General features: G+C 43.9%; 1 protein-coding gene across 1 annotated transcript in view; it reads right to left on the bottom strand.

Annotated features, from left to right (window-relative positions):
- The window catches only part of Snx4 (sorting nexin 4), a 48207-nt gene extending 33767 nt beyond the window's left edge, over positions 1–14440 (bottom strand). Inside the window, exons 1-2 of the mRNA XM_021184727.3 lie at positions 14251–14440; positions 2273–2394 (exon numbers count right to left, since the gene is read on the bottom strand). Of these exons, the coding sequence (XP_021040386.1) occupies positions 2273–2394; positions 14251–14391 (263 nt within the window). The 5' untranslated portion in view covers positions 14392–14440. The remainder of the gene's footprint in view (positions 1–2272; positions 2395–14250) is intronic.
- Positions 14441–15810: the final 1370 nt, after the last annotated feature.

Genomic DNA, 15810 nt, shown 5'->3' with positions numbered 1-15810 from the left:
CACCACCTCATTCAAAACCAGCCGTGACACAGTGAAGAACTTTTCATGTTTCTTGCTTAGCCCTTACAACCCAGGGAAACAGGGAGGATGAGGGTGCAGCTGACCAGACCCACCCAAGTCCACAGCTCCCGCTGGCTCCCTCCTGTTAGAGAAGACCTGCCTGACCTCTTGAGAAAGAGCTATGTTAGAGACATTCTAAAAGCCCAAGTGTGATACTGATTTCACAACATAAAAGGCATTTGTAACATTGTTACTACCACAAAGAGGGAACAACTTCATGACAAAGACTAAGATACCACAGAACCTCACTCAGTTCAGGATATGAATAAATCAGATGGCTCTAAATACCAGGAGAGTCCACAAGAGCAAACTTAGTCTGCTCTGAAAGGGCAAGAAAACTCACAACTCTGTTTTCCTTTTAAAGAGCCTGCAGGCACCTCATGCTTTATCTACATAAAAGTCTAAAGTACAGTTGGGAGAAAATAAGGGTAAAATAGTGGAAAGGTTATGTTAAGGCACTAAGGATTTCTGCTACCCTCAAGAATGTAGTATTTTGCTTGTTGTTTAAGGTGGGGTCTCACTATGTAGTTCTGGCTGGCCTGGAACTCAAGGCCACGTGCAAAGATAAAAAGAGAGTGCCACCAAGCCCAGCCACAGAGAAACATTGGAGGCACTATCAAGACTTCCTTTTTTTCCAACTATTCACTTGACAATAACTTACTTGCCCTCTAAGAAATGCACAAACAACCACAATGTGCACTTGTCCATTAGGACAAAGTGACGGAGAAGCAAATCAGTCTTGGAGCAGCCCTTTGAAAAATGTGTCAGGCTCAGCATAATAGCTGCTCATCTGTTAGTTTGTTTTGATTCTTAGAAGGGTTCTACTATGCTGGCCTAGCTGGCCTCAAACTCCTAAATTTAAGTGATCCTTCTATATGGGCAGGTAGTAAATGAGGCCTTAGGTTAGTGAGAGAAAGAAAAGATATTAATTTTCCTGCCTTAGCCTCCTGAGTAACTAGATTTACACTACTGTGTAGACCTGGATGTCCTGGAACTCACTGTGTAGACCAGGCTAGCCTCAAACTCACAGTGACTCACCTGTCTCTGCCTCCGGAGTGCTGAGATTAATGGCATATGCCACCTCGCTCAGCTACCAATGTCTCTTTTCCGAAGACTTATTTTATTATTAATTATATGTATCCTTGTGTGTATATGCCATGTGAGTGCAGGTGTTCTCAGAGGCCAAGGGATTGGATTCCTGGGAGCTGCTGTTAAGTGAACTCTAGGTCCTCTGCGAGAGCAGTGTATGCTCTTACCATTAACCTATCTATCTAGGCCCTACACTATTGGTCTTAGCAATTATTGCTTGTTTTCACCATTACTATTTTGAGACAGGGTATCTATGTATCTATCTATCTATCTCCAAAGATGGTCTTAAACTCCTGATCCTCTTGATCTTGGTGCTAGTATTACAAGTGTGCACCACTAGCCTACATGTAAGTAGTAAGTAAGTAAACAAATAAATAAATATATATAAATATACACACATATACACACACACACACACACACACACACACACATATATGGCTGGGCATGATGGCACAATGCAGATACAGGAGGTGGATCTCTGTGAGTTCCAGGCCAGGCTGGTCTATACAGCAAATTTCAGACAGCCAGGGCTACATAGAGACCCTGCCTATTTATTTAAAACAATAAATAAACGAAAAACCAACAATAAATAAACAAATATATTAAGCTTATCACTAAGCCTATTAATTACATATTACTAAAAAGACAACACAATAAGAAATATAAAATACAATTTTTTTTTTTTTTTTGAGACAGGGTTTCTCTGTGTATCCCTGGCTGTCCTGGAACTCACTCTGTAGACCAGGCTGGCCTCGAACTCAGAAATCCACCTGCCTCTGCCTCCCAAGTGCTGGGATTAAAGGCGTGCACCACCACTGCCCGGCTATAAAACACAATTTTAAATTTACAACTTTAACATGAAATATTTAATTTTATCTCAACTTACAAGCAAATGTTATCATTGGGTTTGCCTTCCAAATTAGAAGGCGTTAAGAATGGCACATGGTTTCCAAGACACTGAAGCATCCCCACATGCTCTAAAAGACAAAGCTCCAGACCTCTAACAACATCCTACCACAAGAACCAGCCTCTGACGGAGACTACAGTTCTCCAGCCTCACTCTGCCCAACTGTTTGTTAGAAAACCTTTCCATCTGACGCAAGCGCATCCTTGCAACCCACCGCGTCTCGATGAGGTAGGCAGTGTACGTTTCTTGCATGTTCACGGCGTTCCTTCCAGTTCTCTTCTCTGCTTCTGAAACACTGATTTCTATTTTCTTCAACCAAAAATTATTTCCCGTCATCTGGACAAAAAATACACACATAAATAAATAAATAAATAAATAAATAAATAAATAAATAAATGGAACAGTAAAAGCCCTTAAAGATGGTACTGATAGATGAGGTAAGAGGGGTGAATGTGATCTAGAGACAGTATAACAGAACCCCGCTATCCTGTGCAATTAATATAAGATAGTGAAATGGTATTGGAAAACCCACAGCCATACTAATAATACCTGGTACTGGTAAATGTTGGTATTCAGTCATAGGACAAACAGCTGAGGCACACATTTTACATAGCAAAGCAGATCTGACCTCAGGTTACTCCTGCAACCCTTAGTCCCTACCTGTTGAGGCATGGCTGGCAACAACATCCCTAGCCTCATTCCCTGAGTCCAGTGTACCTACCCCAAGAGCAGATTCCCCAAAACCCTGCGTTTATAGACTTTAATTTGGCCTGAATTGGCTATTTCACCATTGGAGAGTAACTTATCACCAAATATTTCAGGTTTGTGGGCTCAATAGGTACAGAGCTTGCCGTGCACGCATGAGGCCCTGAGTCTGGATCCCAGGTCCCGGGAAAGCTGCATGGAACAGCGTATATCTGTAACACTAATGTTCCTTCCACGGCGCAAAGGGAGGCAGTGACAGGAGAAGTCCCAGAAGCTCCTGGGCCAACTAGCCTGGCCTGTGCAATGGAGAACTGTGAGACCACGGTTATTCTCTAACCGCCACACACATGTACCACAAACACACACAGATATATTATTTGAGTTGTCATGGCTTACACAACTGCAGCACATTAGCTTCTTGAGAGGCATTTTAATGGGTGTCATCCATTTAATGTGTAAGCAACCAAGAATGAAGCTATACAGGAACATATAAGAAAAAGTCTTCAGATGGGCAGCAGCAAAGAGATAGATTCCTGCTTACCATGTTTGAGGCTCTAAGTTCAAGTCTCATCATTATAAAAACAAAAATCTTTAGGTTATATTATAAACTGAGGAAGTAGTAGATTATCAAGTACCAAATACCTACTAACCCATCAACACAATACATGCATAGATTCTGTCTACAAAAGTACTTGCAGAGGTTTGGAATTCAGCTCAGTGAATTGTGGAACTCTTGTCTAGCAAGCACAAGGCCCTGGGTTCCATTCTATCTGAGTTATGTTACTATTGCTGCAATGAAAACCTTGACAAAAAACATGTTGAAAGGGAGTAGGTGTATTGTATTTTGCTTACACTTCCATATCAGAGTTCATCATCCAACTGATACAGACATACACATGTATGCATAACCCTCTCTAAAAAAAAAAAAAAAAAAAAAGAGCAGACTCCTTTTGTGAATAGGTAGCAGGAGAGGATATGTTAGAAAAAAATATAAAGATACACACATAAAAAAATGCCATGCCGGGCATGGTGGTGGACGCCTTTAATCCCAGCACTTGGGAGGCAGAGGCAGGCGGATTTCTGAGTTTGAGGACAGCCTGGTCTACAAAGTGAGTTCCAGGACAGCCAGGGCTATACAGAGAAACCCTGTCTCAAAAAACCAAAAAAAAAAAAAAAAAAAAAAAAGCCAAAATGAAATTCATTATTTTTTGCATTTGTTACCTTAAAATTAATACATAAAAAGAGATCTGAAAACAAAGAGAGTAGTTTCTTTTATTTTTACTAGAAGAACCGCAAGTCTATATTAAAAAAAAAAAAAAAAAACAAACACAAAAGAAGTGGTGGTTGACAGGCGAGTGTGTGTGTGTGTGTTTGTGTGTGTGTGTATTCTGATGTTAATTCTGCTTTCTCAAGAGTGCTGCCCCATGAGCAGTTGATCATGGATTCAGGTGATCACATGTGAACCCTCTCCCCATTTTAATTGGTCAATAAAGGCCAGAGCCTATGACTGGGCAGTGGAAGTGATAGGTGGGACAGGATGTCTTTGAGGAGGGCAGGGAGAGAAAGGAGAATGAGTATGGAAGAGAGAGGACAGAAAAAAAGGAGGGGGGGGGGAGGAGGAGGAGAAAGAGGAGGAGGAGGTCATGAGGGAGCAGAACCAAGAGGCCAGGAGAAACCACAAATAGCAAAGGGTCTTATAGCTGGGGACTAAGTTAGTATGTGTTAGATCTGCCCAATCTAGACATAAATACTAACTGGATTGAGTACTTTTTATACGGGCTTATTTGGGTTGGAAATTCCAAGGACAGTCCATAGCCATTATCTATGATTGTCTTGTGCTCTTGAGTGTTGTGATTTTTGCCAGCTGCAGATAGTTTAATTCTGGTGACTCGGCAGATTTGAGAACCCTGAGAGGGCCTGTTGTAGCTGTTGCTCCCCTTGCTGGTGTTCCCCCCCCCACACACACACACACAACCCCCAACTGCTGCTGGTTCCTCTTGCTGTTGTATTTGTTATTGCTAGTTTGCTGGACTGCTGGATATTCTGACAGCAAAGACTGGACTTGCCCCAACAACCCTAATCAGCAGGAAGTAGGCTATAGAAGTAGAAGTCTATTCCCCCCCTCCCTTTTCCCTTTCCCTTTCTAACCTACCTAGTGTTGGGGGTGTTAGAAGGGGTTAGGGTGGAATAAGGGCAGGAAGGGTGGTAGAGATAAGAACACAATAAAGTAGGCAAACCCACACCAGCACTCCAGAGAGTGAGTACAAGGGCAACACAGATTGAGCTTTTTTTCTTTTTCTTCTTTCTGTCTGGGGAGGTCTCAAGGGTGAGAGTGAACCTGGGAGGACTCAGAAGTAAGTGTGCTCAGTGTTCATGATATAAAGTTCCAATAATCAAAAGAAATATTATAGGGGGAAAAGCTACACAGGCTATGGCGATGACTCAGTAAAGTGCTTGCTATTGATGCATAGGAAACTAGGTTTGGTGTCCCAGTACTCACAAGAAAAGCCAAGCAAAGTGCTGCACTCTTAATTCTAGCACTGGGGAGGAGGAGGCAGGGGGATCTCTGTGGTTTCCAGCTCGCCAGCCTAATTCAATTTGCTAGCTCCAGGTCAGTTAGAGACACTGCCCCCCCCCCCCCCCCCCGCCAAAAGGTAGAAAGTGATTCAGGAAGATACCCAATATGAAAATCTGGCATCTACAGAAGTCCATATACACGTGGACACACACAAAATGCTACAGTAAAGCAAGAGTTATGTTACACAGAGAAAACTAGAGTTATGCATGACTTACTAAAAATGGCTTCAATGATGAAAAACAGTAATATAGGAAGCATGCCCAGGAAAGACGCAGAAAGTGATGTATATTTATATAAACAAGAGAAAATAAGAGCCAGAAAGAAGCCCTTCAGCCAAAAGAAAGCTCAAGAAATTACCTAAGACAAGCCAGTAACCATCAGGATGATGAAAGCCACACTGGCCGAGATACATATACTCTAAACTAAACCTTCTGACTTACCACCATCTGCTCCAGTGAAAACTCTCTCAAATTTGAAAGCACACACTGATAAAGCAAATTACCTTCTCAGCCCAAACAATAATGCATTCCTCATGATTTTAGTCTGTCATACTATCCAGTTAGAATAAACACAAAATCTTTAAAAAGCACTAAGTTCAAGAATAATGAAGCTGTTGGGCAGTGCTGGTGCACACTTTTAATCTCAGCATCAGAAGGCCGAAGTGGGTGAATGTCTAGCTAGCCTGATCTACACATCAAGTATCAGACCATCCAGAGATAATACAGCATGTTGGCAAACTGATCTCAAACAGTTTCTGGGAAAAGGCTCTTCACAGTCTGCTTACATTATGGTTTGAATCCGCAACGTGACAGTGCCCCCCTCACCCCTCACCCCCTCAGTCCCCTGCTGCTGGAATAACTCTGTAATCTGGTAAAACCTTAGGAGGCTGTATTATGGAGGAACTAGGTCACTGGGGCAGTGTCTTTGAAGTGGCTTCTCCCTGCCTGATGAAGGGGCAGCCTTCTTCACATGCTCTAGCCACTATGACACTCTGCCCCAGGCAGAATGGAGCCAAGCAGTCAGGTACACCAGGGAGCCATGACCAACCCTCAAGTTGTTTCTGTCACGTACTTACTTGGTCACAATTACACAAGTACAGGGCTGGTGAGATGGCTCAGTGGTTAAGAGCACTGACTCTTCTCCCGGAGGTCCTGAGTTCAAATCCCAGCAACCACATGGTAGCTCACAACCACCTGTAATGAGATCTGACGCCCTCTTCTGGTGTATCTGAAGACAGCCACAATTTACTTATGAATAATAATAAATAAATCTTTTTAAAAAAAGATACAAGTACAAATTATAAATGTGAGGTTTCAAAATGCAGAAAGTTTCCTGAGACCAAGTCTCACTTTGTTCTAAGCTGGCTTGAAACTCATGATGAGGCCGAGGCTGGCCTTGAACTATAGGCATAAGTCAACATACTCTAACTCAAAACAATTTTTTAAAAATAATTATTTATCTAATTTATATGAGTACACTTTAGCTGTCTTCAGACACCAGAAGAGAGGGCATCAGATCCCTTTACAGATGCTTGTGAACCACCATGTGGTTGCCGGAAATTGAACTCAAGACCTCTGGAAGAGGAGTCTTAACTGCTGAGCCATCTCTCCAGCCCTCAAAACAATTTGAAATGGTCACACATAACAACAACAACAAAAAAATGTTTCTGTTATGTTTGAGGAAAGTAAAAACTACACAGCCTCCAAATCACTGCCGAGGATAATACTAACGCTACCTCCCATTTTAGTCTGTTATGGACGGAACCCTAAACAAAAACACAAGTTACAAAGCATTAAATATGACAGAATAAAATTAAAAATAAAGTCAGTTAAGGAACACAAATACTTTGAACTTCCTGGGTGTGGTGTTTATATGAGAATGGACCTCATACACTCATTGATGGGGCCCATGCCTTTAATCCCAGCACTTGGGATGCAGAGGCCAGCCTGGTCTACAAAGTGAGTTCCAGGACAGCCAGGGCTATACAGAGAAACCCTGTCTCAAAAACCAAAAACCAAAAACCAAAAAATCCCATTACAGATGGTTGTGAGCATCTGTTATATCCAGCAACTATATGGTTGCTAGAAATTGAATTCTGGAAGAGCAGTCAGTGCTCTTAACTGCTGAGTCCTCTCTCCAGCCCCTAAGGCAACACTCAAAAAGAACAACATTTAATTGGGGCAGTCTCAGAGTCCATCATCATCATGGTGAGGAACATCACAGCATCCAGTGCTGGAGAAGGAGTTGAGAGTTTTACATCTTCATCCAAAGGGAGCAGGGGATGCAGAGGGAGACTGTGTGTCACAATGGATGAGCATGTATGATTTCAAAGCCCACCCCCACAATAACAAACTTTCTCCAACAAGGCCACACCTCCTGATAGTGCTGTTCTTCATGGGCCAAGCAATTCACACACACGGGTCTACAGGAGCCATACCTACTCAAACTACCACACATATGAAAATGCCTCACGACATGCCCACAGGCCACACATATGAAAATGCCTCACGACATGCCCACAGGCCACACATATGAAAATGCCTCACGACATGCCCTCAGGCCACACATATGAAAATGCCTCACGACATGCCCACAGGCCACACATATGAAAATGCCTCACGACATGCCCACAGGCCACACATATGAAAATGCCTCACGACATGCCCACAGGCCACACATATGAAAATGCCTCACGACATGCCCACAGGCCACACATATGAAAATGCCTCACGACATGCCCTCAGGCCACACATATGAAAATGCCTCACGACATGCCCGCAGGCCACACATATGAAAATGCCTCACGACATGCCCGCAGGCCACACATATGAAAATGCCTCACGACATGCCCACAGGCCAACCTAACTGGGGCAATTCTTCAACTGAGACTCCCTCTTCCAAAGTGATTCTAGTTTGTAAGGTTGACAAAACTAACCAGCACACCAGCCTTCCCTGTGACTTCCTGACTTCCAAGACTGGACTATGGATGATGGGGTCAGGAATTCAGAATCAAGCATATACGTCCCAGCTTTCTAGCAACTTTTGTTGTTGCTCTTCTATGTTTTGTTTTGAAACAAGGTCTGTCTCTCTATATAACCCTGGCTGTCCTAGACTATGTAAACCTTGGCCTTGAACTCAACAGAAATATGCCTCTGCCTCCCGGTGCTGGAATTAAAGGTGTTGTGTGACCATCATCAGCTCCAATTTTGCAGCAAGTCTTTGCCTTCCTAAAGAAAAGCGATGTCTACCTGATCTTTGAGTACTGTCAACTGAGGTCAATGTCCCAGTCTCATGTATACACGTATGCCATGTATTGTATATAGTATATATGTATGTACACATACACATGTCAATATATACAAAATGTATTGTTGACTGTGTGTTTGCACAAAGGTAAAATGTATCATTGGTGTGCTGTTTAAAAATAAAGAGTTACGGACTAAGCATGATGGTTAAAATGATGGAAGAGACCGTGGTGGGCGAACGATGAAGTTCAAGGCTAGCCTGGACTACACTGTACAATCTCAAAAACAAACGCATACAAAGAATTGTGTTACCTGGCACTTAGCAAGAGCTCACTATTATTTATTACCCAATAACTGTAGGTCTAAGTTTTTCTGATAAAAACTAATGCATGTTTATCCCATAAATATTTGAAAGTATGAAAAAATTAATAGCTTACCACATCCCAAAGCTAATCACTGTGCTTTTATTAATCAGTACGTATCCTTATAATCTCCTTTCTAAGAGAGATACCTTTGTGACTAAAGTGAGTTCCTTGGGGCTACGACTACACTGATCAGAAGTGATTGTATTAATTATCCTTTGCACTACAGTTAGCAAACCCCTAAGAGAATCAACTTACAGAAAGATTGACTGGAAGTTCTAGCTTATCAAAACTCACTGCACTGGCTTTGGTCCCAAAGCAAGGCAGTCCACTGTAGAGGGGGAGCTGTAGTCCAATACTACCATTTACCTCAGGGCTAGGAAGGGAAAGAGACTGAGAGAGCCTCTCATTGAGGTCCCAAAATCATCTCAAGGACTCACACACACACACTACTTCCCACCTCTAACTGAAATCTGCACAACACTCTAAAAGCACCTTAGACAAAGCCTGCAACAACTGGACTTCTGAAGTTCTTACCCAAACCACTGCAGTGCTTCTGGGCATTTTAAAAGATGGTATGGTATGTTTGGGTATAATGAATAGTGGAAGTATAGTTAACTAGCTTAGTTCAATTTGTTACTACAAGCTAGTAGCATTCTACTTTACAGGATGGAAGGAAGGCACACAAACAATGCAAGCTTACTGCTCAGTTTGAGATCCTGGGAAGTACAAAGGATCAAGGTGCTGGGAGACTTGGCATCTAGGGAGACCTTGCTTCTAACCAGGAACTGTTGGGAGACATTCAAAGTCCAAGCTATAGGATGTACCTATAAAATTTCTCTTCCTTTTTACATTATCCTCATCTGCAGACCCAGTTAGATCTGCTGTTCAGGGAGGGAAGGCGCTAATTATGTATTAGGATGCTTAAGTACCAGCTGAGCAAACTCTCGTGGTTCTGTCAACACTGCCAAGCCTAGGGCACATTCCCTTTTAAACTGCCACTTATGAGTTCCTCGGCAATGACGCTCAGTGAACATCAGCCCCTGCACCAGTCTCTTAACTCCCGAAAGCTTTCAATTGGAAAAGGAGTGTCTAAGCTCCATTCTCTCCGGTTCCTTCCTTTCTGCTAGGCTTCCTTACCTTCTATTTACTACTTTTCTTAGAGATTGGGTTTCTTTGTTTCTTCCCTTTTCTAAAATATTGTTTTTAGTTTTTTGTTTTGTTTTATAAGATAGGGTCTCTATATGTAGTTCTGGCTCTCTTGGAACCAGGCTGACCTCATACTCGGAGATGCACCTGCCTCTGCCTCCGAAAGTGTTGAGATTAACCATGTGTCACCAGGCTCCCAGCCTCTAAATCATTTTAAATAAAATTGACTACAGCTTTGTTTTGTTTAAATGAATGTGCTCTTCTGTACAGGGTAAGAATACAAAAGGAAATAAGAGATTTCTAATTAGCCAATGTTAGTATTTTGTCTAAACTCTACCCCACAGTTACCTGGCAACAGCCAGGTAGGCCTGGCCCACTATAAAAGGGGCTGCTTGCCCCCCTCCTCTCTCTCTTGCAGTCTTCTCTCTCTCTCTCTCTCTCTCTCTTGCTCCCTCTCTCTCCCCCATTCCCTTCCCCCCTCTTTCTACATGGTCGGTCTCTATTTCTCTACTCTCTCCCTCTCTCTGCTTTTCTCTGCCTCTACTACCCTCTTAACTCCCCTCCCCATGCCCTGAATAAACTCTATTCTATACTATACCGTCATATGGCTGGTCCTTCAAGGGGAAGGGATGCCTTGGCATGGGTCCGCCAAGGCCCTCCCCCCATACCTCACCTCCCCCACAGAACATATTCTTCTACTTCTTTATCTTTTTATAAACACATCGGCCGATGGCAAAGGACTAGAGAATCACAGAAGGAAAAACAAAAGGAGGACATGCACACACAAACACGTGCACATGTACATACATGAACACATACACACAAATTAACATAAAGGTCTAGATCTATACTGTAAGTTCATATTAATTCAACATGTATGCTCACAAAATAATAAAATTTTATCATCATGAGCAAAATCAAAGTCCTTCTGATGCCTGGAACTGACACAAGGGTTGTGTGCAGTTCTATAGAAAGAGTTTGCCCAGCATGTGGCAAACTTAACATTCCATCCCAGAACTAAAACACGGCTGGGCATGGGGTCATAACCACAGGTTTGGAGGACATTTTAAATAAACCCTGACAATCTTCAGTATTCACGGACACATCTGGCACTACTGATGAGAGGGAGTGTATACTGAATAAACCACCGTGGAAACAACCCGGCACTGATGGCTACAGCTCCACACACTACTACCACCTGTGACCCTGAGATCCCACTGCTAAATGTAGACTAGAATCTCAGACATTTCGAAATAAGAGATCTTTAGGAGGAACTTCATGTATAATAACTCTCTAAAACAGCAAAAATTTCATTATCCACCTCTCCATGAAGACAAGAGATAAATAAACCATGGAGCACAGAGACCAAACTGTAAAGCCATAAATCAGTTAGCTAACACACTTTTGAGATGATAAATCCCAAAAGAAAGAAGACATATGAAAAATATTTCATTTATGAGACTTCAAAATTGAGTAAAGGCAAAGAATGCATTATTTAGAGATACAGTCACGAAGTAAGAGGAAGTATGGGAGCTCACATCTGTAATCCCATCACTAAGAATCAGAAGGGCCAGGCATGGTGGCTCACGCCTTTAATCCCAGCACATGGGAGGCAGAGGCAGGTGGATTTCTGAGTTCGAGGCCAGCCTGGTCTACAAAGTGAGTTCCAGGAGGCAGAGGCAGGTGGATTTCTGAGTTCGAGGCCAGCCTGGTCTACAAAGTGAGTTCCAGGACAGCCAAGGCTACACAGAAACACCCTGACTCGAAAAACAAACAAACAAACAAACAAACAAACAAACAAACAAACAGAATCAAGAGAAGGATTCCCAAAACTTCCAGGCTAACCCAGGTAAAGGTGAGAACCTACCTAAACAGAGCAAAAATACTACAAAATGGTGGTTCTTGCCTGTAATCCAAGAAGATCAGGAGTTCCAGAATGCCCTGGGCTTCATGAAATCTTGTCAAAACAAAAACATATAGAATAGTCTAAGTCTAGGCTGGACAGACAGCTCAGTGATTAAGAACATTCTGTGGCTAGGTGTTGGTGGCACAAGCCTTTAATTTCAGCACTCAAGAGGCAGAGGCAGGTGGATCTCTGTGTTTGAGGCCTGCTGTGTCTATAGAGTGAGTTCTAAGACAGCCTTACATGGCCTTGCAGAAGACGCAGATTCTGTTCACAGCATCCACCTGGTGGCTCCCAATCATGCTTACTGCCACTTCCAGAGGATCTAATGCCCTCTTATGACCCTCACAGGCTCACAAATGACTCATGTGCACACACACACACACACACACACACACACACATGCACGCAGGCAAAATACTCATACATACAAAATAAAATAAATCTTCAGAGTACATACTGCTCTTGTGAAGGACCCAAGCCCAGTTTTCAGGACCCATGTCAGGCAGTTCCTGTAACTACAGCTCCAGACAGTCACACCCATAGTCAGAGAGTGATACACCCATACAGACACATACAAAACAAAAAAGAAACTCATGTCAAAACTATGTACTAGGGGAGAGATGGCTCAGCAAGTAAGAGCACTGACTCTTCTCCCAGAGGTCCTGAGTTCAAATCCCAGCAACCACATGGTGGCTCACAACTACCCATAATGAGATCTGATGCTCTCTTCTGATGCATCTGAAGACAGCAACAGTGTACTTATGTATAATAATAAATAATTCTTAAAAAAAAAAACCTATGTATTAGCCAGGCATGCCTTTAATATCAAGGAGGCAGATCTCTGCATTCCAGGCCGACAATGTCTGGGGCTGGTAGGAAGGGCTACATATTATACGATGACAATTATATGACATGCCTGAAAAGGGAAAACAACAGGAATGAAGAAAAGAAAAATGAAAGAACAATAGGAGAGGGGCAGGGAAGAACAGGCAGCGCAGAGGATTTTTAGGACACTTAAGAGTTCATGTGACAGTGTGTAAACTATGGACTTTGGGTGACAACCTGGCCTCACCGCATATAACATAAACCAGTCTGGTAAGAAGCGTGGATAAGGCACAAGTCTGAATATGAGAACTGAGTATCCGGGAAAATCTCCCCATTTCCCTTTCAATTCTACAGCGACCTCAAAACTGTTCTTAAATATTAAAGTCTTAGCCGGATGTGGTGGTGCATGCCTTTAATCCCAGCACTCGGGAGGCAGATTTCTGAGTTCGAGGCCAGCCTGGTCTACAGAGTGAGTTCCAGGACAGCCAGGGCTACACAGAGAAACCCTGTCTCGAAAAAAACAAAACAAACAAACAAACAAAAAATTAAAGTCTTTAACTTATAAGTACACATAAATGGTTTAAGTAGTCAAAACCTCCAGCTGCTGAGAAGTTCCTGGTTAGCTCTCTCGAAACTTAGTCCTCTCTAGAGACGCATTAATCATAAAAATGTACTGGTTACCTTAGCATGAATACCTACTGAGGGTGAGGGGGCGGGGAGAGGATGCAACAGGAACAGCAACAGCAAAATGACTGGATCGGGGCTGAGCAACTGAGGGTCAGGGAGTTCAAATACAGGGCGCTAATGAGTTTCCTAAACATTTGTTCATCAGAGTCTACAAATCCGTCACGACCCTTTGGATGGATGCACTCACAGATTGACAACTCACAGAGTGACAGATTGACACTCCCTTAACTCAAAAGGTGAGAAACACCGGTTATCATCGAGGGGCGGGGATTGCAGGAGACGGATCCGTCTGTAGGGGGAAACATGGCACTTATCCCAAATAACGACATTACAGCTAAATGGAGAGTTCAACAAATGTTTCTTCCTCTGTCCCTTCTCTTTAACGTGACGCTGATGTCTAGTTCCCGACGTGTCCAGAGGCCAAGCCCCCCTTACTGCGCACACTCGCCTCTCACCAAGGATGTAGCCGCCTCCCAGCGACCCCTTCGGCCCGCCGGAAACAGCAGCGAGCCTCTTCAGGGCCAGACCCCGGGGGACGCGCCCACTGACACCGCGGGCCACGCCACCACGGACACGCGTGACAGCGCCCACGCAGCCCTCCGGCACGCCATTTCCACTCGGCCTCGGGTCATCCTCTGGTCTCGGGACCGCACCCACCAGACCCAGCCAGGGCAGCCCGGCCCGGCCCGCTAGGCCCGGCCCCAGACCGGAAGCCTCCGCCGCCCCTCTCCTCACCGTGTCGACCCCTGAGCCGTCTTCCCGGGTGCCCTCGTTCTCCTCACCGACCACGGCCTCCAGCACAGCGCCAGGGCCACCCAGCGGCTCCAGGGGTCCAGGCTGCAAGAGCTTCTCGGGGTCCGGAGGTGCCTGCTCCATAGCTGTAGTTTGGCACCGCGAGTCCAGTGCGCCTGCGCGGGGCCTTGACTCCAGCCGCCCCGCCCTCTGCTTGTGGTAGCTCCGCCCTGCGCTCTTGGTAGTCCCGCCCCTGCCCACAGAAACTCCTCCTAGGCAGCGGAGACCCCAGAACGCTGGACCACTAGCCAAGACCTGCTACCGAGGGAGGTAGAGGGGAAAGCTAGGGCGTCTACAGAGGGTCGGCTACAAAACTGGTAATCTGGGAGAGCCGGTGAAGGCATAAAGAAACTAAAGTCAAGTGAACTCAAGAAGTGCAGAAGCCACTCAGATTGGCGATCCCCTCAAGTAATTGTGTCATTCAAAAGAAAGGGAGGGTTGTCTTGTGACCATCGCCCTTACCTTGCATTCACCATTCCGTTTCCCCTCGCAAAGACCAGAGCAGCATCAATTATTAACTTTTAGAGAGTTGAGTAACACACTCAGCAAAAGATAACGCTTAAGGATTTGAGAGTAAGATGGCTGAAGCAGGCTGGAGAGCGCCGTTGTAAGTGTTTAAACTTTAGACGCTAAATCATTGGCGACCCGGTAATTTTCTACAAGTCTCTTGTAATTTCCTGAACCTACCCCTTGGCAAGATTCCCTGTGGTGACCTGAAGAGGAATGCTCACTGACTGTAGCCTAAATATGGGACCTTTGGATTGGTATTTTTGTACAAAACCCGGTCTCGGACCAAAACTGATCTTTCTTGCCAAACATCCTTTTCTGAGTTGTGAAGCACAATTTCTTCCTCCTGGAGTTTTCTCCCTGGGTTGGTGGCAAAGTTCCATTCATGCTCAAAGCACTTTCTCTTGTTATTTTACAATAATTTGTTCTAAATCCAGCTTCCTCCAACTAGACTTTGGACTTCTTTAATGCAGGGACCCCTCTCCTATCCTTTCCCTGTTCCTTCCTTACAGAGCCTGGACTATTTTTGTATTTAGGTATTTTATTGTTCGCCAGGGATTAGTTAAGTCTGGCAAACTCCCAGAAAACATGTTTTTAAATCAGAAGACTTTTTTGTTTGGTTGGTTTTTTGCCTCCCAGCACTTGGGAGGCAGAGGCAGGCGAATTTCTGAGTTCTAGGCTAGCCTGGTCTACAGAGTGAGTTCCAGGCCAGGGCTATCTAGAGAAACCCTGTCTTGAAAAACAAAAAAAAAAAAAAAAAAAAAAAATTAAAAAGTAAATAAACAAATAAATAAATAAAAGCTAGTCTGGTGGTGGTGGCAGTGCATGATTTTAATTCCAGAACTTGGGAAGCCGAGACAGGAGGATCTCTGAGTAGAGGCTAGCTATATAGTGAGATCCAGGACAGCCTGGGCTACATAGAGACACCCTGTCACTAAATAAATAAACACTTAAATATAATAATAATAATAATAATAAACTAAAACGAATCAGACC

This window comes from Mus caroli, unplaced genomic scaffold (genome assembly GCF_978045245.1).
Source record: "Mus caroli unplaced genomic scaffold, Mus_caroli_1 scaffold_17, whole genome shotgun sequence".
Lineage (NCBI taxonomy): Eukaryota > Metazoa > Chordata > Mammalia > Rodentia > Muridae > Mus > Mus caroli.
Note: the sequence above shows the minus strand (reverse complement) of the source record. Positions and strands in the feature narration are given on the sequence as shown.